Below are 26,011 nucleotides of genomic sequence, written 5' to 3' on the forward strand. Positions count from 1 at the left end.
TAAACAATGAGAGGGTGTGTGAATTAACATATGGCCGGTATAGAAATGTACATATCCCAAAATAGGTTTGAGATATACCCCCGAAACGCCAGATTATGCGATGTCCCAGGAAAGAAGTGCCTATTAACACAAATACATGAAAAGAAAGAAGAAAGAAATAAAATAGTAGGAAAACCCCAGTAACAAAAAGGGAAGAGAGAGGGGAAGAACCAGAGAAAAAAGAAAAGGATAGTTTAATATACTCAGAACCAGCAGTTTCTGAAGCCGGTCAAGAGAAGAATTTGTCTCCACCCAAAACGTGTTCTACGCACGTTAGTCCTCTCCAGTACATGAAATTACCTAAGGTGGTTTACTCTTCTGTACATACTTATCAAGAGAGTCCCATAGGTGTCTAGAGCTGGAGACATTATGTAATTTTGTCAACTTTATATTGTCTGCACTTTTAATGGAGCATAACATGTTCCACCATTTTTGGAGAGGCTGACTTCCAATCCATTAGGATCAGCTCGTGTCTGACATGGTCCAGCCCACCCTATGGAGTCTTGCAGGCATCCAGTATGCTTTATGTGTACACCAGAATCTGGCTTGTGCTAGTGCCAGGGTCATTTTTGCTACGAAGGGAGATTGCCAGATCTTTCTCCATTGCTTCAGAAAGGGTCGAGATCAGTGCATATTGGATGTATGTGTCCCATTTCTTTGACAGGCCCCTCAGCGGGTAATTGTTTGGGGGTTCTAGTAATTTATAAATAAGTGACGCTGAATTGCCAAGCTTCTTAAGTTACCTAGTAGATCGGGTAAGGTTGAGAGTGGCAGTTTTCCAATTGCACTTTTAAATCTTAGAAACTTATAAAAGTCAAAATCAGGGAGGTCAAATTTTGTACACAAAGTAGAAAACGGGATAGTATTAAGCTCAGTATCCAGGTCTCCTATGGTATTTATTCCCCTTTTCACCCATGACTCCCAATATTCTGTTTTGCCATCTAGTTTAATTTTATGATTATGCCATAAGGAAGCTAAAACTGAGCCAGTCATACTTTTGCCTAGTCGCTTGTCAATCCAGATTAGGGCAGTTACTCTATCTAATATTAAGCACTTTGAGTGTTCCAATTGAAGTATTGCCCTGTTGAGCATTGAGAGGGTAGAGCTAAGTGGCAGAGGGTGTACTAAGTGGACCTCTATTTCTAGCCAGGGGCAGGAGCAGACATCCTGAACACTAAACCACAAGGAGCCTTGAGAGTCCAGGAAAGCCTGTTGATACCGTGGAAAGTCGGGAATATTAAAGCCCCCTTTGGTCTTATTCCTTTTCAGAGTATTTATGGAGATCCTGGCTTTCTTACCCTTCCATAGAAATTCAGATATGTTTGTCCACGGTTTTAAAAAAGGAGGGGGAAAGAGAAACAGGGAGCATACTGAAAGGAAGTTAATCAGTGTTGCTATCATCATTTTGACAGTCTCGGCCCTACCCCACCAGGTAACATGTTTGGGTGATCAGGAGTTCAATAAATCTTTTGTTTTGGTCAGTGTTTTCTTTTTGTTAATGGTAATTGAGTTTTTCAAGTCTCTACCAAAGCAGATACTTAAATATTTAAGGGCTTCTGGCTGCCATTTCAAACCTAATTTGCCTATCGCTGATGGAGTGCAGTGGATATTTAGTGGGAAGACCTCAGTCTTGTCCCTCTTAAAGGAGTAGCCTGACACCAATGAGTACCTCTCTATCTCCTGCATAATGAGGGACATGGCCCGATCAGCCTCCTCTGTAAATAATAGGAGGTCATCAGCATATGCAACTCCCAATAGCCTGCCAGAGCTGAAGTAATATTATGATTTTACCTAAGTGTCTAGAGCAATGGCTCAATAACCAACAGAAAGAAAAGTGAGGCAAGAGGGCATCCCTGGCGGGTACCCTGCAACAGTGGGAAGGGTTGGGAGAGGTGGCCATTAATCCTAACTTTCAGGTAGAGTAAAGCACCAGAGTCATGCAAATAAAATCTTCCCACAATTGATATTTGTGTCGTGTGGGATGGAGAAATGACCAGGGGGCATATGTATCAAACGATTTTTTAATCGCAAACGCTGCGATTCGCAAAATACCAGCGTTTGCGATTAAAAAATCGGTAATCGGGATGTATGAGCCAAATCCCATCGCAAAATTAAGGAATTGCTAATTTAGCGATTTCTTAATTTTGCGTAAGCATTTAAGAAATCGCAAATTGCGATTTCTTAAATGATATGTAAAAAGCACCCAAGTTGTGCGAATTATCCTTAAGAAATCGCAAATTACCACCAACTTCCAGTTGGTGGTAATTTGCGATTTCCTTTCAAAATGCACTTTTTTGAATTTTACAAAGTGCCACGTGGCGCTCATACATGCCCTTAGGGCATATATGTGCGCCATATGCACACACATGCTCATTTCAGGGGTGCATCAGGGTGTCATCATGACACCCTTGCACCTTTGAAATTATTCTCAAATTGCGATTAGCAAATTGCGATTCGCTATTTGAGAATTACTTCCCATTCATTCCTATGGGTCTCCTGGCCCATAGAAATAAATGGGCAGGTATTCCTTAATTGCGATTTCGCAATTTGCTAATCGCAATTAAGGAATTTTAAGAAATCGCAAAAAGTTTGCAATTTTTTTAATACATCCCGTTTTGCAATTCTCAAATAGCGATTCTTTAAAAATCGCTATTTGAGAATCGCAAATGGTGATGTTGATACATATGCCCCCAGGAGACTTTGTCAAAAGCCTTTTTCGCATCAGGCGCCAGTGCAGCTGTTGTGGAGTGAATGAGCTTCTCTTTATCCAATGCATGGCAAAATAACCTGATGTCGTCAGCAGTGGGTCCACCCTTCAGGAAACCAGTTTGCAAGGGAGAGATAAGTCTTAGTATAACTGGCTCCAATATGCATGCAATAATTTTGCCATATATTTTTCAGTCGAGATTGACAAGGAATATGGGTCTATAGTTTTTAATGTCCAAGTGGTCCTTCCCCTCCCTACGAATGACCACAGTCATGGCTTCGGTTGCGGACCCCGAGTTAGATCCTGAGTCTGTATATTGATGATAAAAGGCATTCTGCTAGTCCACAACCAGCTCTGCATAGATTTTATAAAACTTATCTGAATACCCATCTGGATCAGGTGCTTTTCCGGATCCAAGACTACATATAGCTGGCAGGATCTCCCCTTCCTCGATGGGCCCATTAAGAGCAAGCAGGTCTTCTTGGGATACGCAAGGGAGAGCACATGAGTCTAGGTATTCATTGGTTATGTTTAAAGGGACTGTTTGGTTGAAATTATACAGGTTGGAGCAGAATGTTCTAAAAGCATCTATAATGCCCTAAATCGATGAAACAACCTCCCGTGCTGCATTCTTTATTGCTGGTATAAGGGATTTTTTAAAAACATATTTCAGATAACTTGCCAGCATTTTCCCTGTTTCTGTTACACAATTTCCTAGCTGCAGAGCTATCCACCCACTTTTGTGCCCTTTTGCTTGTTGTACCATACTGGAAGTTATGCAGTTTCATTAGAGTACCCAAGCTCTTAGAATGTCTGAAGTGATTGTCCATTATCTGCATTTCTGATTCTAGATGTGTTAGCTGTTTCAATATGGATTTTTCTTAAGGTGAACCATGAGACCTCTAAAGGAGTCTTTGAGGGATTCCCATCTAGTGGTGGGAAGAATATCGTCAGCGTGATTTTCTTATAAAAAATTGCCAATCGCTACCACAGTTTCTTTCCTACTAGCATCATCGTCAAGAAGGTGATCGTTTAGGAATCACCGAATTCGAGGTCCAGGAATACACTGGCATGATCTAACATTACTATTGGTTCTATTTTAGGGGTATGAGACATATAAAGCAGTCATTTACAAACCACAATATAATCAATCTTGTAAAAGGAATGGTGTGGTAAAGAGTAGAATGTGTAGTCACTCCCTGATGGGTTATGTAGTCTCTAAGCATTAACCAAATTGTTATTTTTACAGCAGGTTCTCATTTGTCTATGCAATATATCACCTGAAAATGTATGTGATGATGGTCTATCCAGAGTCCTGTCCATCGGGGGTTTACAATTTCCCCCCAGAATCATTTGTAGGTTGTCAGGCAACTCTCCTAGCTGTTTATCAAGCTCTTTCCAAAATACCACTGTATTGTCATTTGGGGCGTAGACACTGACACTAAAGAACTATTTGTCCCTTTTCCTTGCTCTGAATATAAGCCATCAGCCCTGCTGATCGTGTGAATGGGAAAGCACAATGATTTCAGTGATTTGATGTTATAGTGAGAACCCCATTTTTTCTGTATTGCTGAGGACAGCCCAATTTATCCACAGAATGTGAAATTTAGCATTCCGAAAGGAGTGATGGTGTGTTTCTTGTAATAGTATGATATTACCTTTTAATTTATTATAGTAGTCCGCTTTTGTTTTATATATATGACAGGGTGATTTAGGCACTTTCAGGCACATGCATCATCATAGGGTTTTGCGATTCCTTAATTGCGATTATTAAGGAATCGCAATTAAGGAATAGCAAAACCCTATGCATGTAGGAATCGCTAAAGAAATAGCGATTCCCAAAAATTCCTTAATTGCGACTAGCAAATTGCGAGTCGCAATTAAGGAATGTCTTCCCATTCATTCCTATGGGCCTCCAGGCCCATAGGAATGAATTAGAGATTGCGGGAGCAATTTGCGAGTACCAGTAGGTACTCGCAAATTGCTCCCGCAATTTCGATGGTGCAAGGGTGTCAAAATGACACCCTATTGCACCCATGTGTGTTAACTCTGCACATATGTTGCATACACACATGCTCTAAGGGCATGTGTGTGCGCAGCATGAAACTTAGAAAAATGCAAATAAGTGCATTTTTCTAAGTTTTCGCAAATTACCATGAAGTCCAGCTTCATGGTAATTTGCTTACACTAATAGCGAAATCGCTATTATTAAAACTGTAATGCATTGCATTTAAGGAATCTCAATTAGGGATTCCTTAAATGCTATCGCTATTTAAGGAATCGCTATTTTGAGATTCCTTAAATAGCGATTTGTGCATTTGGGATGATGCATCCCAAATGCAAAAATACCGGTCGCAAAGGGACAGATTCTGAGAATCTGCCCGTTTGCGACCGGTTTTGTGCTTGATGCATGTGCCTGTTTGTGTTTAGTGAGAGTATTCTAAAGGACGTGCAAAGGAGATATACATAAAATGTGTGGGGGAGTGTAACTTCTGTCTCCGTGTATAAGCATGCATTGGAGTGTGAGTCAAGGTGAGAACTAGGATGTGCACATCTTTAATACATGAGTAAGACACATTGACAATGCTGCCAACAATTTGTAGGGTATCATCTAATGAAGTGTTTTAAGGAGGTAGTTACGCCATATACTGTAATGTAGAGGAAAGAGGGAAGAGGGAAGAGAAAGAGTGAAGGTAAAAGGCATAGAGAAAAAGAGTACTGACACAAAAAGACCAACAAAAAAAAAGCACCCCATAATCAGCATCCTCCTCCAACATCACCCCAGAATTGTTACAATATAGCAATTCCCCACCCTTCATCTAGTTGGGATGCAGTGGGCCATGAGCAAGTTAAACCTAATATCACCAATCCCACCCCAATCCACTCAACAAGGAGATTTTATGTGGCTCAGGTACAGAAGTACAAACTTATTGCCACCTTTTGCCCCAAAGAAACATCTTTTGTCTATAAAAGTGACTGTAAACACAACTTCTACTAATCTGGTTAGCAATAAACAACAAATTCTGAGCGTTAAGTCCAGAGGGGGATAAAGCATGGTATACAGTCTTTGAAAACAACATGGTGAAGGCCTGTATAACAAGTAGGATAATTGCTTACGACATCGGCACAGGGAATAAGATGGACAATCCAAAGAATCCAAGGGGGCCATCCAAGTCTGCTGGGTCCGTGAAGATCATTGTTTTCCCCTTAAACAAAATGCAGGGCTTGGCAGGACCAGCAAACTTAGAGGGGATGGGTAGATCATTCAATGATTGGTGGAGTGCCAAAAAGCCTTTCCGAATAGACAGTAGCACGCAACGAAATTCGTTTAATTTATTTAATTGTTTACTTACCTCCGTTCATCCATATTCCGGTGTTTGCTAACTCCCACCCTGCCCCTCCCCCGCCCGCCTCACCGCCCCACTGAACTCCTTCCATGGGCCGCTACTGCGAATGGATACTGTTTCTTTAGAGTAATCCTGAGTAATAGTTAGCTAAGAGCCATTCCATGTATTTGTGCAGTTTTTTCCTCATGAGGGAAAGGATTGTTTTGGTGTGACGATAACGCAGGGTCCTGAAGATCTTTCTTCTCTGCTTTGGAGCAGAGTTGATCCGCTGCTTGCCAGTGACTCTGTGCGCCCACTCTATTAGGAAGTCCTTTTCAAATGTGATCCCAAGGGTTTGTGGTATCCAAGATTTCAGAAATTCAGCACAAGAATTTGCGGCACCTTCCACATTCTAAGCAGGGCCGGACTGGGAAGAGAAACCAGCCCCCACCCTAGCGGCCTACCGGGGGAAATGCCCAGTGCCCGCTATGGCTAGTCCGGCCCTGATTCTTAGGAAGACCCAAGATCTTTGTCAGACATGAGGTCTCTAGTTGGCAGAGGTCCAAGTGGGACCACCACTCTAGTCAGGGTAAGTCATATATAAACCCTAAATCGGCCTGTGCTGTAACCTCTGGTAGCTTGGCACAGAGCAGTCAGGCTTAACTTAAGAGACAATGTTTAAAGTATTTTGTGCAACACTTTAATTACAGTAAATCAATGAAAATACTACAAAATGAGTCCACATAGGTTTAGAAAAATAGAGAATATTATAAGACCAAAACAATGAAAGTCCAATAAGTAGTTGAGATATGAATTTTTGAAGATTAAATGGGAAAACAGTGCTTAGAAGTCACTACCAGTCAAAAGGTTACTTGAGGTTGGCAAGTGCCGGTGCAAATTCAAAGTTCAGGCTGATCGTGATAGAGGGCAAGCCGGCTACAGGACTCAGACAGGTCCCACTGAAGAAATACCTGGGATGTAGTTTTTGTCAGCATTGAGAGTCTACTGTGTCGTTGTCCAGCCGTGCATAGATGGTACTGCATCCTTGTCGAGCTCCGTTGAAGTGAATGAAATGCTTTGTCATCGAGCCGCACAGAACGTCATCGTCGAGCTGCGCAGGCCGTGGATCTGATGTCATCGAGCAGCCTCTGCATCAGCGTTGAAGAGCGATGCAGGAAAAAATTACCACACAGTCGAGGCAATGATTGAGTTTTTGCAAAAAGCAGCTGCAGAATGCACTTCTGATTACCAGAACCGAGGGGGCACCTCAGGCAAGGGTAGGACTCACAGATGCACCAGCAGGATTACAGGAAGTACTTTACGTCCTTGAGATTTCAGAAAACAGGAGACAAGCCAGCAAGCCCTTGGAGTCACTCTGGGTTCAAGTGAGATGGGACAAGTGCTTTGATCTCCTCTGCTTCATCTGAAGTATCAGCCCATTGATGTGCATCCTGAAAACACCCTCACGATCTCTCTCATTCAAGGTAGAAACTGAGTAGTGGGTGTTGATGGTGCATAGCATAAAGGTTCCTGTAGAACAGTGTAGGCAGAGACACACAGAATACTTTAAAGTTGTTTAACTGTAATCTCTTGCTATTTTACCTTTAATCTGTTGTGGGAGCAGAGGGCTTTATATGAAAGACATCAATCGAAACAAAGAACATTTCCTGCCAGGGGTCAGATTTGCAATAGTTGTTCAATTCTGGGATTAAGAGTTTGAGGGCATGGAAGCGTAACATTGACCTATATAACATGCAAGTGATTCTTGCAGGTTGTTTGGTGAAAAAAGTAATGCAGGGGACAAAGAAGGGCTTGGTAATGCCTGGTTGTTTTTGCAGGGAGAACTCTTGTGTATGCGACTGAGTTTTCTCACAATGGTCCCTCTGCCCATCCTCCATCCCTAACACATTTTTCTTATGCCTGCAAACAAGTGATTTGATGTTAATTTAGGTTGTTTTGTGGAATCAAGACTTTTCAGCCATTTCCCTATAAATAATGCTGTGTTTTTGGGCACAGTCAAACCCTTTCATCTTACTCGCCACCAGCAACTGAAGGAACACCTCCTCGTGTTTGCACAGGACGAAAATGTCTGTCGATGCGATTGGTATTATAGCAGTGGGCTCACTAGCATCTCAATTCCCTTTTATAGTACCAAAGTGCCTCAGGTGCTCAAGACACAGGAGCAAATGCCCGTTGTACCCCCGGGGTACTTTCTATAGTATGCTCCCATCTGGGTGACGTGCATTGGCTTTCCTCCTAGGTTGTGCTGTCAGTGAGTCAGATCATTTCTACTTGAGCCTCTTGCAAAAACTAAAATATTGGTATTTTCGAATCTGCCCTTTAGCTTGATTTTTATTTGGCATTTGTTAAAGTTTATTTTTAAAGCACAGTAGAGATCTTGCAAGGAGGCATATTTTTTCTTATTATATTTTAGGACTAGCAAGGTCCTTTCCTCACACAGCAAGTGTAAACCAAAAAGCTAGAAGCTAAACACATGCTAGCCTTATAAATGTGTCCCCATTAAAAGGTGAATTTCTGCTCTCTGCTCTTAGAAAACCACATTTATATATGTCTGACGAAACAACTACCACTATTTTTATCATATCCAATACATCGGGATTTACTAATTGTCAGAGATATATTGCATAGGCAAATCATCGCTCCAATAGTTGACGTATTTGAAAACAATGGGCTAAGATCACGAACTCCTATTCTGCATTTACAACTTTTTATACTATCACGAAAATGTAAAGTGCAACTGTGTGGTGCTCGACACTCTCTAATTTACGGTTTGACATGCAATTTGAAGCTGTACTGGGAGTGTTGCTCAACGGTTCCAATCCATTTTGGGGTGAAAGCCCATCTTCATGGGACTCACTTAAGCACCATTTACACCTTGCGTTTCAGCAGTGTGCGCTGCCCTGCAGGTTGTCCATCCGACGTGCACTACTGTGAAAGGCAAAGTGAAAATGAGCATATGACTAGTGAGCCTACAAGTACTACTACATATTGCACTGATAATCAGTAGATGATTGGATGTTAATAAACTAAGTGGAGTAAAAGAGTATGTTAACAACAAGAAGAAACTTGTTTACATGGTAAGTACCATGAGAGTTTATAGTTCTATAGTGAGAGACAAAGACCATTGCTTGACCTCTTTACATATTATATTGACAAGAGCTCCCAGACTAAATAAAGCCAGTCTCACGTGCATGCTCCAGAGGCGATTAACAGTGCAGAATTATTTGTGTCCAATGGATGTACGCTCAGCACGATTCTGTAGCCTGTGGTTAATTAGTTTATCAACAGATTTGAGAATGAATGTCTAATAGATCAGTTAGTGGATGGAACAATGGTCAGAAGGACGAATGGGTGAGCGTGTGCCTTGGTGGGTGTAAGAGGGACAAAACAGTGTGCACATGGGTCGATAGGCAGGAAGGATATGAGGCGTGATGGATGGATAGCTGAGGTCAAGATGAAGGGGTTTGTCATTGTCCTACTGTTGGCGGCTCTCTTTTCACAATGCTTCTGCTCACTTATTCATGCACGCATTCACTCATCCATTCATCCACCTGTGTGCCTAGTCTCTCAACAATTGATCTATTTATTCACTCCATCGCTGTTGGAAATGTATCTCTGAGAATTCAGATCTTGCCCGGACCTGTGGAATCTCAGAACAAGGTCTTCCCTCCTGTCTGAAGCATGAAGAAAGATTGGACCTGCTTGCCTTGAAGCCAGAATCCTAGAAGTAGCTCCAAGATCAGTTGGTTTACCTTCTGTTTGAGCTACAGTGGGACAACAAGGTTTTAGAGGCCTGTCCCAGCAAATGATTAGCTGACCAGTATCAAGTGGATCTGTCTGGACCCAGCTGCTGACCTCTGCTGTAGTTAGTCCGGACCCTCAAGAGTTGCCCTACGGTCCTTGACCCTTGGCTGGTCTCAGAGTGTACTCCTCCAACCTTAAAACTGCACACACTGGACTCCAGGTGAAGAACCAGAGATTTAGAGTCCTTTACATCGAAAAGAACTTTCCCCCGTTTACTTGCAGTCACGTACGCGCTTGACTGAGGGCAACTCAAAAATTACATCCGACTGTCAACAAGACCTTCCCAGCAACAGGCCCTGGACTTCGCTTACATGGAGTTCTTTGTGTCAACAACAACTGCCCCGCGTTTCCTGCCAACACAAAATTCCGATCCTCAACCAGCTCTTTGCATCAACAACAATTGCCCTGTACTCACTGAAGACTGGGACACCAGCAACCCACTGTTGACAAGCCTCGCTCTGGATTCAGCATGACCGCCAACAAACTCATCCACAACAGCTTCTTGTGTGAAACTGAACTAAGTAGAAGGTAAACTTTCCGCCTGGCTGAACCTGGTCCATGAATTCGACCTGTGCTCCATTACAGTCAGCCTTAACTTTTGAATTTGACTGAGCCTAGCATAACCAGATACCCTTGGTTGGCACTTGCACACAGAAAAGATTGGATTGGCGGAGGAGGAGGTGTCTGCACATAGGTTAGTGTATTGCATTTTGTAATACATGAGTAGTGCTACTCTAGTACTACTTCACTTACTAGAAAATGCAGTTTGGTACATGTAGTATTACATTACTACAAGCACCTGACTGAGAAATAGCAGAACTAGATGAGCTACCAATGCCTGCAATGGGACGGTTCTGTGTTACAAAATTCCGTGTCTGAAAATTTATATTATGTATGTTTATTTGTTGAAGCAAGATGATGAGTTCTCTTTCTTAGATTTAAAGATGTTTTTCATCTGGTGAATATCTGCTAACACCCTTTAAAATAAAGGCAGGTGAGGGACCTATGAATAAATGCTGTGATCCACAAGCAGACTCCCCGATTATTAATTAATACATTTATGTTAACAAATGATGAAACGAAGAGCCACTTTTATCGAAGTAGTAATTGTTTTCTGAATTATAGTTTTTTTTACTAGTTTTATTTTGTTTTGTAGTGTTAACCGTGCAAGTGGAAATTTTCACAACCTGATAAATAAAATATTGTGAATATCGTGATCGACATTAAACTTCATTGAAAACACATTTGCACTTTATAGGAAAGCCTGGAATAATGATCTCTTTAATGGGCATCCTATAAACAGCTACATTAAAACACAGTATTAGGATTAATTTACAAAATATGCCTAAACATCGGAGCTCACATCAAATTACACTGAAATGATGACTGCAAACAATTGTTCATGTGCATCGCTTGCAAGACAGGCTAACTCCAAGACCAACAGCAATACTTGTGAGACACTGAAGCTTGGTGATCTAGGAAAATGCTGTAGATCAATGGTTCCCAACCTGTGGTCCTGGGACCCCAGGGGTCCACGAAGCCTCCTCAGGGGTCTGCAACTGATTAAAAAAAAAAAATAATATTAACATATTAATAAACTGTATATAAATAAGCTAAATGTACAATTGACATTTTTAAATGTACTGTAAATGTGAAGAAATATGAAATTGGAGACTGAAATTTAAATTAGTATCCTCAGATTGATTTGTGGGAGCAGTGCAAGTGCATCCATGAGAATAAAGTATGGATGATAACTGGTCTTAAATGAATTTAGAAAATCTCCAACCTTCACAATGTAATACAAAATTTGATTTTTGTTATTTATATGTGTTGCGAATTAAATAAAATGTGTAATTTGTGAATTTGTTTGAATGTTTTTTCTGTATTTTTTGTGTATTGTTTTGTGATTCAGATCACCAGCAATGCTTAGGCTTGGGCTCTCGGTTAGCAAGTCATGACTCAGTGGGGTGGGGGGAGGCCCGGACCCCATCTGTACTCCAACAATTATTCGGGGTTAGGGGGGGAGCGGGTACCAGCAATGAATAGTTGGGGGTCCCCAGAAGTCAAAAGGTTGAGAACCACTGCTATAGATATTCTGGTTCAATTTCACTGCTCCATTCCAATCAGTATTTTACCAACTTCAAATTAAACTCCCACCCACTCAATCTGACCAAACCAGTGTCCTCAGCAAAAAGGAATTATGTGTTACTCTTGAATTTGGCACAGCTTGTTCCATATAAAAAAGTTTTTGCTGGTTAGAAGAGAGAAAGCCAAGTTGAGCTTGGGGATCACAGTGAAACTGGTAGAGCACAATGACACACTTTCTTTACAATAACTTTGGTCACCTAGCCCTGGAGCTGCTTGCACATGCAGACATCGCTGTGGGATCCCTAGAACCAGGCAGTCCCTCTCAATGTGTGAGGGCCATGTTGCTGATTTCAGCCTTTTTCTTAGGCTTAATTCTGTGTCGTGTCATGTTTGTGGCCTCCTTTGCCTCTAGCTGCTCTTATATACCTTTGAGGACTCATTCAGAGAGGCATAAGATCAGTAGGCGCAATGGCCTACACTTCCAACACCAAATGTCTGTCTTGTAGACTGATCTAAAATGTGAATGCCACTGCCAACAAGCAGTGGTTGAAGGGAGATGACCCAAATTTCCTCTCTATATAAATTTTGTATTATCTCTTCTTCTCTATGTGAGTTAGTTCATATACCTTAAGCAGGCTTTCTGCCGACATAAAAGTAGAACAGGGAAGAGATCTGGGTACATTCAGCAGAAGAAGTAGGAACTTACCACCAAATTATCGTGGAGGGAGAATATAAAGTAGGAACTTAAGTATGCAGTTGGGTCTCGGATTACGTACAGGGCTGAAGTGCCAGGCGTTGCCCCCCAGTTACCAGAAAAATAAAAAAGAAATAAAGGTTTGATTTGTAGAAATGTGTAAATTGTTGTCAAAGCAATAACAATTTGAAAGAAAGATCAAATGTAATGTTTTACTTTAATCATTTTCAGCTTGGTGCCTGGTTTAGAGCTCAGCGGACAGGTTTCTCTGTCACAAACGTGATGAATATCCCATCACATTACAAATGCGTTAGATCCACTGTCACTTGCAATACAGAGGACCGGATATACTTCGTGTGGATGTATGTCGTTACAACGCACACTTTTACAACGCATGCACTTACAACGCATTTTTTACAACGCAACATCCACTACAACGCATTCCATTACATCGCAGGACACTACAACGCATTTTTAAAAACTACCTTTACAACGCATTCCATTACATCGCATACTACCTTTACAACGCATACCATTACAACGCATAATATTACATTGCATTTAAGGTAAGTATTGGATAGTATAGGGGTAAAAATTACTAATCTTACTCCAGGGGGTGCAACAGTAGAGTAATTGTTGGATAATATAGGGGTAAAAATTACTATTCTTACTCCAGGGGGTGCAACAGTAGGGTAAGTGTTGGATAGTATAGGGGTAAAAATTACTATTCGAACTCCAGGGGGTGCAACAGTAGGGCAAGTGTTGGATAGTATAGAGGTAAAAATTACTATTCTAACTCCAGGGGGTGCAACAGTAGGGTAAGTGTTGGATAGTATAGGGGTAAAAATTACTATTCTAACTCCAGGGGGTGCAACAGTAGGGTAAGTGTTGGATAGTATAGGGGTAATAATTACTATTCTAACTCCAGGGGGTGCAACAGTAGGGTAAGTGTTGGATAGTATAGGGGTAAAAATTACTATTCTAACTCCAGGGGGCGCAACAGTAGGGTAAGTGTTGGATAGTATAGGGGTAAAAATTACTATTCTAACTCCAGGGGGTGCAACAGTAGGGTAAGTGTTGGATAGTATAGGGGTAAAAATTACTATTCTAACTCCAGGGGGTGCAACAGTAGGGTAAGTGTTGGATAGTATAGGGGTAAAAATTACCATTCTAACTCCAGGGGGTGCAACAGTAGGGTAATTGTTGGATAGTGTAGGGGTTTTAATGTAATATTATGCGTTGTAATGGTATGCGTTGTAAAGGTAGTATGCGATGTAATAGAATGCGTTGTAAAGGTAGTTTTTAAAAATGCGTTGTAGTGTCCTGCGATGTAATGGAATGCGTTGTAGTGGATGTTGCGTTGTAAAAAATGCATTGTAAGTGTAGTGCGTTGTAAAAGTTGCGTTGTAAAGGTTGTATACCACTTCGTGTTTGTGATAGAGTAACCCATCCACGAACTCCATATAAATTGAGGGATTATTTTTTTGAACTACATTCTAGAAATAGTGAAAAGATGAGATTTTCAAAGACCTTCACAGACTTTCCTTGCTATTTACTCTAGATCATATAGGTGTAGCTCAATAAGTGAGAAAGTCATTGCAAAAGTGGGTAAATGCCCATAACTTTATGATGCTGTGGTTGCTGTACTAATTGCATTACATTTCTCAGACTCCCCCTAACTCTTTTCTAGTACCATTCTCAAGGTGTCACCTGCAAGTGCAAAGAAATCTGCATCACTTTCTGCTCCTATACACTTTTCAGTGACCTATAGACATGCAGAACTGTGATAGTGCACCTTCTGAGAATCACACAGTTGGAATACAGAGTTTAAATGTTTATAGTGTGTAAGTTGGATCTTCCAAGGCACTGATTTGTGAATCAGGCAATACATTTAAATGCAAGTTATCACAGTTTCTAAAATATGAGCCAAATGATTTACTTTGTTATGTTTCATGTGTTGCCAAAGAAGATAAAAAAATTCAGTTCTCCTCAGGATACAGGATTTTTCACATGGTGTTTCATGAGATGACCTGTGTTAATAAATAAACCAACATCTTTTAACCCCTTCGCTGCGGCGCGAATTCCGCCGCAGCGCTGGGGGGGTTTGGGGTGAGCGCGGCGCCGCCATGCTCCTGACGGAACCACGCCGTCATGAGTCACGGGCGAGCTGTGCTCATGACGGCGTGGTTCCGTCATGACTCCACCCACTTGCGCTGATCGCCCGCACAGGCGGGGAAACAGCGCCGTGTGGGCCGAGCGGCCGCCAAGGGCCGCAGCATGACGGAACCACTCCGTCATGAGCACACGGCGCCCGTGGCTCATGACGGAGTGGTTCCGTCAGAAGCATGCAAGGGGTTAAGGTGTTGAATTTTTCTAAGAATAGTAAAACTAAATCATGTTGACAAACTATATTCATTTTCATTGTAGTTCTAAATTTACACTTTATAAACACATCTCCCTTCATGATGGTGTTTTCTTTGTTTTCTTTGCAGAAATGGAATGTGAGCCAGACGAAAATTCGGATCATATCAACAGTTATATTCATTTTATTTGGCTGTGTACTGTTTGTTGCCATTCCTTCGGTCATTTTCAAGCACATAGAAGGCTGGAATACATTGGATGCAATTTATTTTGTAGTCATTACTCTAACCACCATTGGATTTGGGGACTATGTTGCAGGTAAGATCTCGTCTCCGATTCATGTACATCTGCTGTCAATACGAATGGAAGCGTTAGCGCATTGGCATAGCATACAAGGACTCCCCCTCTTTTTTGCCACATTAGAACCACACTAAAGCCTAGAGAACCTCATGACACTGTTGAGTGTGTGATTTCTCCACAGTTGGTTCCACTGGTTATTGGTATGTGTAGAGTTAGGATGCTATAGTTTCCTTGTGAATAATAAAATGTGTACCATGGGCTCATTGTAGGAAAGATCACAGCATACAGTGGTTCTCATTTCCAATTTCCAAATAATCCTGTCTTTGGGTGGACAAGAGTGTTTGCGGTAAAATCTCCAGCTTTGAGGGTTTGACTGGACACATTTAGCTTGTAAAAAGCAGGCAAAATTTACTTTTAAAAGTGCAAAAACAACTGTGCACAGACACTTTTTGCTGCAGTTATTTGTCAACTGAAATATACGATTTAATCGTGTTGTAATTATACCCTACCCTTGTTTTAATTCCAGGTAACTGACGCAGGCCTCTTAATAACTAAATCTTCTTTTTGCTCTCATATTATAATACATGAATTTGTGCAGATATCAATAATTCTATTCAAAGAGTTGCATTTTAGGCATTGTTTTATCTAAAAATATACCTTTTAAATAGGAAAGCTAAAGCTAGTGATCATAGCAATTTCGTGCGCCCAATCATTTGAATAACTAAAGTGCGATGTAATACGTGTCATTTTACTTATTTTGCTCTGCATTGATCCTAGTTTTGTCGAACTGTATCTAAATAATTATTTATTGTCTCTTGGCGGTCAGGAAGACCATGTTGCAAAACATTAGGTGCAAAAACTAAGCTACATAGTTCCCAATTGTGCTGTGTTGCCCAGATGTTGTCTGCTGTGTGCACAAATAGTGAAATATATGCATTACTGGCATCTAGATCTGTTTTTCATGAAATATTGTATTTCAGTGACGTCATTTACACATGTTCTGAGTAGTGTACCCTCTTCTACGACCAGCTCAAAGTGGTGGTCAATTGGAGCGCAACACTAAAGTGAACACAGTTTGAGTGCAAGATCAAAACTCTCCGGTTTTGCTCTTCCATCATGGTCTATATGACCTTTTAGTGTTTTTCATCTGCACATCATATTCCCTTATTGCTAAAAGCCTTCTTCTGACTGTCCTCGAAAACTTGGGTGCAAAAAGCACCCTTTGCACACAATATTGGTTTCTTTTTTATCCCAGATTCTGAGTTTTACACCATGCAGGGGCAGCTTTTCCATAAGGGCGTTTAGGGCTTTGCCCCTCCAGTCATGGAGGACGGAAGAGGAGGAGACTGACTGATGTGTCTGTTCCCCAATGTCTGCTCTGCAGGTAGCAGAGCAGTATACAGGCACACATTGGGCATGTGTGTTGGCGACTTGAATATTGCACCATCATGCATGCCCAATGTGCCTCAGAGAGGTAGCTTTGAGGGCTGGCCGGAACTAAGAAAAACACCAGAAGCACCAGCTAAGGGAGCAGGTTAGGCTCGTCCCAAGCTTTGACCTGTGCTGACTGAGGGAGCCTTCTAGATCCCTCCTCATCCTCCACTTATTGTCTGATCTCTCAGACGTTTAGCCAATGAGAGGAGCAGGTGGCTCTACTGGAGGAAGAGCCCTGTCTGTCTCACTGTTTCATTGCAGAAGACCTCATTTCCACATACCACATGTATCCCCTGAGCTTACAACTTGCAACCTCACCATTACCTTCGAGAGATGGGGGGAGGGAGAGAGAGAGGCAGAGAGAGGGGCCTAGCACCACGCGACTGCTCCACTTGGGGCCCACTATGCACTAAACAGCAGCTGCAGAAGGTAACAAGAGGTGGGAGGGACACCTTGGCGCCCTGAGTAGAGAGGGTGAATAGTCTGAAGAGGGTTGGGCAGCGGTCATGTATGTGTGAAACTGTGCGTGTACATGTTTTCTTACAGCAGAGCATGTGTGTCTGAACGTATGCAGAAAGCTGCACCGCTCTGGGCTGAGCGCCAACACCAGGCTTTACTGAACTGCCCTGCTGAGCTGCTACCCACCTGCTTTTTGGGAGTGGTTTAAGCAGCAGTTAGGAAAATAAGTGCTGTTCATAAAAGGAACTAAAAGCACTTTGAAAACAGTCACTCTTCTATAGGTCTCTCTTGTCTGAGAGGTGGTATCAGCAATGCCAGGCATTGGGGTCCTCCATTGCACGTGCAAGCCACGCACATAGGTCCTTTAGTGCGTGTGCAAGCTCCACAGGTCTCCATCTGTTCTTCACTGTCCTTATGGCCTCGGTCAGTTCAACAGCCCCAATGATGAGGTTGTTTACTGAGGCCTCAAACTTGGTGCCCAATCGCCCTATAAAACTCACCACAGGGCGCAGACTCGCTCAGATGCAACAATAGGCTGCCAAAGATAAGCCAGTCTCCACCCATCTGCACACAAAAGGGGCCAAGGGACAGTATCCCTGCTCAAATCCTCACCCTTTTAGCCACTATTATGGGTGGAACAGCTTTTGGCATGGCGCTCTCCTATTACTGCTGCCTGCAACCACAGCTTCCAACCTTCTTATACTGCTGAGTATTGCTTGCAGTGTAATTTTAAATTACACACAGATACTGACTCTCTTTCCATGACTGGACAAGTGACTACTTATAATTTAGCTAGTCTCAATTGTCAATCTCTTCCTAAACATTAACTTGAGATTTTGGCTTCATTATTAATTACAACTTAGATGCCTCTTGCAGAGACGTGGCTTACGATTGGCTCTGCACCTGATGTACTAGTTGTCCTTCCTGCTGGGTTTTGTATTGCCAACCAAGATTGCGCTGTGGGGTGGCCCTTACCTTTAAACCCACTTTTACATGTCTTATTGCCTAACTGTGAAGGCATAATTTTTTCCTAGGGTGTTATAATTTTTCTCTGTCTTGCTCCTTTATTTACTGTTCCCCGTGACTGGTCACGGACTTCTCTTCAGCTTTGCCAAGGCTATTTTTCCTTTTACCTTGCAATATGCTAATTTAAACATATTGGACAATCTTAGTTTGCATGTGGATGATCAACAATGCGTCTCAGGACAGGATCCGCTACAGAGTCTACAGGCACTTCAGTTTGCCCAACTGATCTCGCCCCCCACACACACAGCAGGCCACAGGGCCAGCTAAAGAGCTGGTGGTGCCCGGTGTGACAATGTTTGTTGGCGTCCCCCAATGACCACCTCCACTATGGATTAACTCACTAGCACCGTTTAACAGTGCCCGTCAAGTCTCCATAACCACTCTCTCTCTCTCTCAGATGCATTTATTTATTTTTATAGTGTCACTTATACCAGTGTAGGGTGTTACATCATTTTACAACAAACACACTACCCAGAGACAATCAATCATACATGTTTAAATCAGTGTATAGGAAATGCTACATAAAACAGAGGACTACAAGGTCTAGGAGTCACATCTTATCCATACTGGTAGACAGTATAGTTTAATAGGGCTTGGTGTGGAGAGGCACAAACTCAACATTTAAGACATAACACCATGGTTGTGGGTCCTTTGTAATTATCAGAATTGATTTCTATCCAAATGAGCCCTTTTTCCAACATTAGGATAAAGAAAGACTGGGGTAAAAATGCTCAAATCAATACTCTACAGTTTGCATGCTTTTCTTTGATGACAGTTATAAGCTCTCTGTTCTGTTGGGATTTTAACTTATAAACTGTAATCAGCAAAAGGATCTCTCTGGCAAAATCAGATACCAACTGACCTATTTACATTATTTGCACTTTGTGATCTGCATGGTACACATGCTTTGCAGGAGGCATATTAACCCTCTGCATTACCTTGCCATGAGTCAAAACATCCACTAGACAAACCTCCGATCTTTCTCTAGGAAGAACTTTAATCACCGGAGTTATCTTAGCATTTTTATTTTTGCATGAAAATTACTGGAGGCAAGGAACGCAGCCATGATATTATTGCAAACACAACGCCTCCACCTGAAGTCAGCGCCCTGTGCAGTTGCACCGTTTGCACCGCCCTAGGGCTCGCTGGTCATATCTTAAATCTTGTTGATATTAAGTTATCCACCTCGTAGCTGATCCTCCTTTTTAAATGTACAGACCGCTGTGCTCTCCTCTTTAGTCTTTCCATTCAGTCTTTACATCCATTAGGGTGCGCTCTTTAGCTCACCCCAGGAAACCTTTTCTAGACCATGGTCGAAACTAGATTCTGATGTTTTTTGCGATACCTTGCCCTTGACGGAGTCATCTGTGTGGGCCTTAGAAAGAGAGGCTACTATCTATTCATAAAAAAAAACCCTCAACAAACCGATTCCATTTCCTAAGGCACCCAAGGGCAAGATCCACCCTCCATCCCCTTGGTTTACTCAAATCATCTTATCTTTAACAAAAATTGCAAGTCCTTAGAACGCAGTTGGTCAAATCTTATGACCCTGACACCCAGTGAAGTATAGCCTGTCACTATAAAAAAAATCAACATTCCATCAGGAAAGCGACAAGGCATAATTTGCTTATTAAAATCCAACAATTTGATTAAAGAGATTTTATACATTGTAAAGTCTAATATGGACCCAACGTCCAAGGCATCCCGTCGAGCTAGTTTTTTTTTTAACAAAGATGAGGATGTATTGCTCTTCTTTAAGCTCCCTCCCCCAAGCACCTCCCCCGCTGCCATCCTTCCATTTCGCCTCCCAAGGGTCAAACCATGTCTGCTTTTTCCCTGCTAAATAGAGTCAATTTGGAGACCCTCTTTATGACCATCAAGTCAGGCTCTCCACTGGATCAAGTGCCCTCTTGGTTTGAAAAAAAGGCTATACCAGTCATTCTCTCAGCCTTCACCAACCTGCTAAATATGTCCTTAATTACAGCCATGAAAACATGCCATGGTCTTCCCTCCTTTAAAATACCCTCACTGGACTCCGTCAAAATTGACTATTATAGGCCCATCATCCTTCTTCCAGTTTTTGCCAACACACTTGAAAAGTATGTTATAATGCAGTTATGAGCCTATCTGAAATCCAACCATCTATTACATTCTTTTCAATCAGGTTTCCATCCCTGCCACAACACTGAGTCTGCTCTCCTTGTGGCACTGACACACTCAAGACCTCATTGCATGAAAGCGGAACTGCTGCCCTTATCCTTTTGGACCTGAGTCCTGCTTTTGGCATTATCTCATTCCACGATCCTCGGTACACTGAAGGAATGCGACATCACAGGCATTGCCCTGAAGTGATTTTATTCCTTTCTAGCAGAAAGGACATTTCAAGTTACCTCTAAAACATTTACTTCAACAATGCAACCTATTCACTATGGTGTTCCCCAGAGGTCATCTTTGAGCCCGATGTGCTTTAATATCGATGTTCAACCCCTCACCGACTTCGCAAATACTTTCCGCCTTTCATCTTCTTGTATGCCGATGATACGCAGTTTATCATCAACTCAGCACCTGGTGCAGACAAAGGCCCTTTGCAGCTTAACGCCTGCCTTCAAGCATTCGCCTGATACATGGACAGCAACTGTTAAAACTGAATGGCAATAAGACGGAGATCTTAATAGCAGGCTACCAACGTAATCTATGGGGACCTAATGGTGGCTAGGGGAGTGAATCTCTGTGCTGGTTCCTGCTCATATAGTAAAAAGTATTGGTTTTTGGATTGACAACCAGCTCAAATTTGAGTTCCTGATCAATGCTGTGGCTGCCTGCTGCTTTGATCTTCTTAGAGGCCTCTGGTAGCTCCTTGGAAGGCTTCCCATTGCTACTCAAAAAACATAGTTTAGGCTTTGATTATCGCTTGCCTAGACTATGGTAATGTGCTTTATTTAGCAATCAACAAGGCCCTGCTCCACTATATTCATGTGATTCAGGAATCGGTAGATCGACTTCTTTGTTACCTGCCTAGGGCAGACCCCATATCTCTGGCATGATTTGAGACCTTCATTGGTTCCCAAGTGTGAAGCGTATTCAATTTGAGGCACTCTGCTTCACCTACAGAGACATATCCAATTATGGCCCTACTTACCAGACAATTAATTTGTCATTATTGACCAGACAGCTTCATTCCTCATGTGTTCTGCTGGCTCAGGTCCCTAGATACAGCAGGACCAGAGCAGGTGGGTGTTTTTTTCAATATTAGGCTGCCAAGCTGCAGAAATTCCTTCCCTTGCAACTGTGGAGCTGCCCTAACGAAGGACTGTCTTACCTAACTGCTCTCCTCGTTCGAGATGTCCTGTCTAGCTCTGCTTAGGGCTTGGAAACCCATATTGAGTAGTGATATACTTTAAAAAATGTTAAAGATTAAAGTTTAAAAAACGTCTTCCCTGAGTAGTCCGGAGGTTCCACCAATAAATAATTGCACATAATTCAGTTATCTCCTTGATTTTTTTTTACACTTCTATATTTGCATCTAATAGTTTTCTTGGTAAATGCAATGCATAAAGTATAAATTCACATTTATCAGTTCCAACATTACAGATTACATTTCCATTGTTTTGACTTGTGCATTTCTTACATGATGCTTTATGACTAACGGATAACGAAAGAATGTCGGTAACATGGTTCACATATTTGACTTCTAACAGTAAATTGCCGGTTTGTGTTCAATCTATATGTGTAGCCCATGTAGTCATGTGCTTACTTTACTTGGATATTTGCAATGCAATGCTGATGCTGTTTACTATTCAACACAATAAAACAACTTCTTTGCCATTTAAGCGTCTCCCACTGTGTTTAACCCTCTCCCATCCCTTTTTGGCTCCACTCCTCATGTCTCCAAGTTAGTGAGTTATTTTTGCTTATGCGTCAGTCCTCTCCCTGTTTATTCTCACGGTAGGTTCATGGCGACCCTAGGCTAGATTCCTGCTTTGATACAGTCTGCCTGCAACCACTGATTATCCCTTCTTCAGTCTCATCATGTGATGCTACCCCATCCTGCATTGGCCTGTATGTTGTAATGTCACCAATATAGTGCCCCAGTGCTGCACAATGGGGTATTTCCGCAGTCCGGCTGTATCTTCTTTGTGTAGAGCTACGCTTTCAGCCAGGGACCACACCAGGAGTGACCACTTCCAGCACTATGGTAAGGGAGGATAATTATTCTTCCATCTCTGGGTGATCTGACTTTTAGCTGCTATAAGGCCTAGATCTATAAATCCGAATGTGACTTTGTGCTTTTTTGGCCTGGAGAACACACCTAGTATGCACTCACATGTTTGTAGTCGTGGGCGGTCCATGCACTCCGACAAGCTGGTCCGACCTCTTGCCAATAACTGCATAATAGGGGACAGGACCGCAGCATATGAAGAAGGTCAGCTCCGACCTGTTCACAATGGGGGCCAGCTGCAGTTGGTAGTTGAAAGTATCTGTTTATTTTGTCTGGTGATAAATAGGCTCTATGGATGATAAAAAACTGAATGATGCGGAATTTTGCAGTAGCACTTGCCAGTATCATGCCCCACTCCTTTTCCTCCCAGGGCCTACCTCTGTCTACCTCCCGGTTTGTGTGCAGTATCTCTAAAGGTCTTAATGTGTGCATTGGTAGTGCTTCCATTAGCCAATGCACTATATAGTTGCCCATAACATTCAGGTATTGTCTTACTAAATGGGATTGGGGCTCAATGCTCATGTCCCCCCAGGTTGTTGTCAGCGTAGACATTATAGAGTTGTAAAATATAATAAGGCCTGTCTGTGTCTTCGGCTAACTTGTCAAATGATAATGGTTTTCCATCTTCTTATAAGTCACCCAGCGTCTGTACCCCTGCAGCATGCCAGGGTTCTAGCACACCACTTAATGTATCCACTCCACTCCTCAGGGTACCAATAAGAAGTATTGCAGGTGTGTAGGGGGTTGTTTGCCAGGTGAGATATATGCCACGTCTGTACTAGCGGTGAGCCAGGGTTAGTGACGTTGGCGTCGGGGTCGGGGTCTTGACAATGGGATGAAACAAGTGGCAGATCCTGGTTAATGACCACAGTGGTTGTACAGTGGCCATGTCAGCTAATTGCAGTCCTACCAGCCATTTTGTCACCCACTTTACTTGCGCCGCTAAGTAGTATAGTTCTGTGTTGGAAACTGCCAGGCCTCCTTTTTCCATTGGCGCATATAGCTTCCATAGAGCTACTCTTGTTCCAAATGAAGTTTCTAAGCAATTGTTCCAATTCACTGAACTTTTTAGCCTGAACGTATTTCAGCAGATTTGTGAAGTAATACAAGAGTCCTGACATTATCACCATTTTGGACATGACTATTCTGCCCATGACGTTTATCAGCAGCGTTTTCCCAAATTTTATTTGGGACTGGATGGATTGTATGGCTCTAGTAAGTTTGCCATCCAGGATGTCTCTTGCAGAGTGATATATGTGTATGCCTAGATACTGGAGGGATGAGGGCTGCCACCTAATAAGCACACCATTGACTGTAAGCCCTGGGTCCTGCGCTTCATGTTTGAAGGGATGAAGGCATGACTTATTCCAATTCACCTTCAGCCCCGACAGCCCAGTGCATCACTGCAAAATCTCCGCTATGTTGTCTGGCACAGTGTCCGTATATGTAGTAGTAGGTCGTCTACATACAAGAACACCATGTGCAGACCTTCAACCAGGCAAATGCCTCAGTTATTACCCCTCCTGTGAAAATGTGCTGTAAGTGGTTCCATAGCCAATTAAAATAGTAAAGGATAAACGGAGCACCCTTGCCTAATTTCTCTGCCTATTGGAAAGCTACCTGATATTTGTCATCCTGTGCGGATCCGGATGAGAAGTTGCATGTATAACAACCTCACATGGTTCAGAAAAGTTACTCTGAAACCGTATTTGAGGAGGACCGAGAATAGATAGGGCCATTCGAGAGAGTCGAAGGCCTTCTCTAGGTCTAGGACCAAGCAGCCTTGGCCAAAGCTGTTTTGCATATTCTTGGAGCCAGAAGAATCTCCATATTCTGGTCCAGAGGCACCATTGACTGCACCAGTGGTGCCAGCCTAATTGAGAATACGCTAGCTAAAATTTTATAATCAGTGTTGAGAAGGGCCAGTTGTCTGTATAAACCCAGTTGCCATTGATCCCTGTCTGGTTTAGAGAGAGATATCAGTAACGTCTCTCGTTGTGATGCCATAAGTATGGAGGCCGACAGTGCGGCGCTGTATACTGTTTTTAGCTGAGGCACAAGCAGTGTTGCTAATGCTTTGTAAAATTCAGACTATTTCATACATCCAATTCATACTCATTCAAAACATTTACATTAATACAAAAAAAAGGAAAGAAAGAGAGAACCACAATCACATAGAATCACATAGAATTTTGTCTAAACACATTGTGCTCAACGTGAAACTAATTATGTGCTCAAATGTGAACAATACATTGAGGGAAACATACAAAAAGGTCTATAACCATTCAGTATTCACCAGTCCTATAGTAGAAAAACCACTATTTCTCAACTATCGCCCTTGGAATACTATGGATGGTCCAGAAAAACCTAAAATTAAAGAATTAAATTTGAACGTCAGATTAATGGTTGTCCTGCTCAAGACAAACAAGTCCTTTGTTTCAACAAACATTCTGTGTCCAAAGAAGTCACTCAGCCCTGGTCCTGAGGAGAACCCTCAAAGAAAAGTGGGGTTTGAAACGCGTTGACTGCTACTCAAGGGGGATTTCAGGTAAATTACATCATTGTCGATGACTCTAATTAAGTTTGACTAAACAACTTCATTGTTTTGAAGCACACATAAGGGTTTTTTGCTTCCATGGTCCTGAAGACTCTCCTCAGACATTGAGTCTCTACAATAATCCCTTATTTCTGCTGCTGCCTGTAGTGTCTTACCTTGGTCTGGGATCTCTTGCTCAATGTTTGGTCCATGGCGCAAAGGTGTCTTTCCCAGGCACCTGTGGCGGTGGCAAATAAATGCGTCTTGACTTTTGCCACTATTAGGCCTGCAGGAAATAGCTGGGAATATTGAAGGTCCAACCTACGCAGGCGGCGTAGGTTGGACCTTCTAAAACTGAGTGCCGTTGCTTCTGTACTGTAACTGTGTAGTCTGGGAAGAGCATTACTTGACTGTTTGCAAATTGTATGGTCTGCAGCTTGCGTGCCTCCTGCATCAATCTTGGCTTCAAGTGAGTTGCGCATTTGCTTCAACGTGTTCCCCAGTCTTTCAACTGTAGCTAGTACTGCGTCCAGTTTACTGGACATAGAGTCGGTGAACACAGCCTCGGGTATCTTGTCTATCTGAGCTCTGGTTGGCGGAGCGAAGCCGGCCCATGTCCGACATGTGCTGCCTTATTAAGCTTTAGGGGTCTACATCTGCTCTATATCTCGATTATGCTTGCACCCCTGAGGACGCCGATCTTGCATGTGCAGGCCAGGGGGGTTACTTTCACGCCTGGCGTGTTTGATACCTTCATTTTACGGTTCGTCGCTGTGTCCCAACCCGCTGCTTGGCACCCCAATACTTTTCACCCAAGCCAGTGGTTGCACAGATGTGTCTGGTAGTGCTCAGCTTATTGGCGTTGGATCAGTCCTCAGCGCAGGCTCCTGCTGGAGTTCGCAGCTTCCCCATGTATGGCTAAATTTTGCATTCAATGCTCCTGTCGTATGTCTGGTGTGTATGTTCGATCGGAAGACCAGCTGTCTTGCTAATCCTG

General features: G+C 42.5%; 1 protein-coding gene across 2 annotated transcripts in view; it reads left to right on the forward strand.

The window, feature by feature from the left end:
- The window catches only part of KCNK2 (potassium two pore domain channel subfamily K member 2), a 463,644-nt gene that overhangs the window by 335,324 nt on the left and 102,309 nt on the right, over nucleotides 1-26,011 (forward strand). For both annotated transcript variants that reach the window (XM_085612921.1, XM_085612920.1), the window contains exon 5: nucleotides 15,172-15,358. In XM_085612921.1, coding sequence (XP_085469047.1) covers nucleotides 15,172-15,358 — 187 coding nt within the window. The remainder of the gene's footprint in view (nucleotides 1-15,171; nucleotides 15,359-26,011) is intronic.

Source organism: Triturus cristatus, chromosome 6, assembly GCF_964204655.1.
Source record: "Triturus cristatus chromosome 6, aTriCri1.1, whole genome shotgun sequence".
Classification (NCBI taxonomy): Eukaryota; Metazoa; Chordata; class Amphibia; order Caudata; family Salamandridae; genus Triturus; species Triturus cristatus.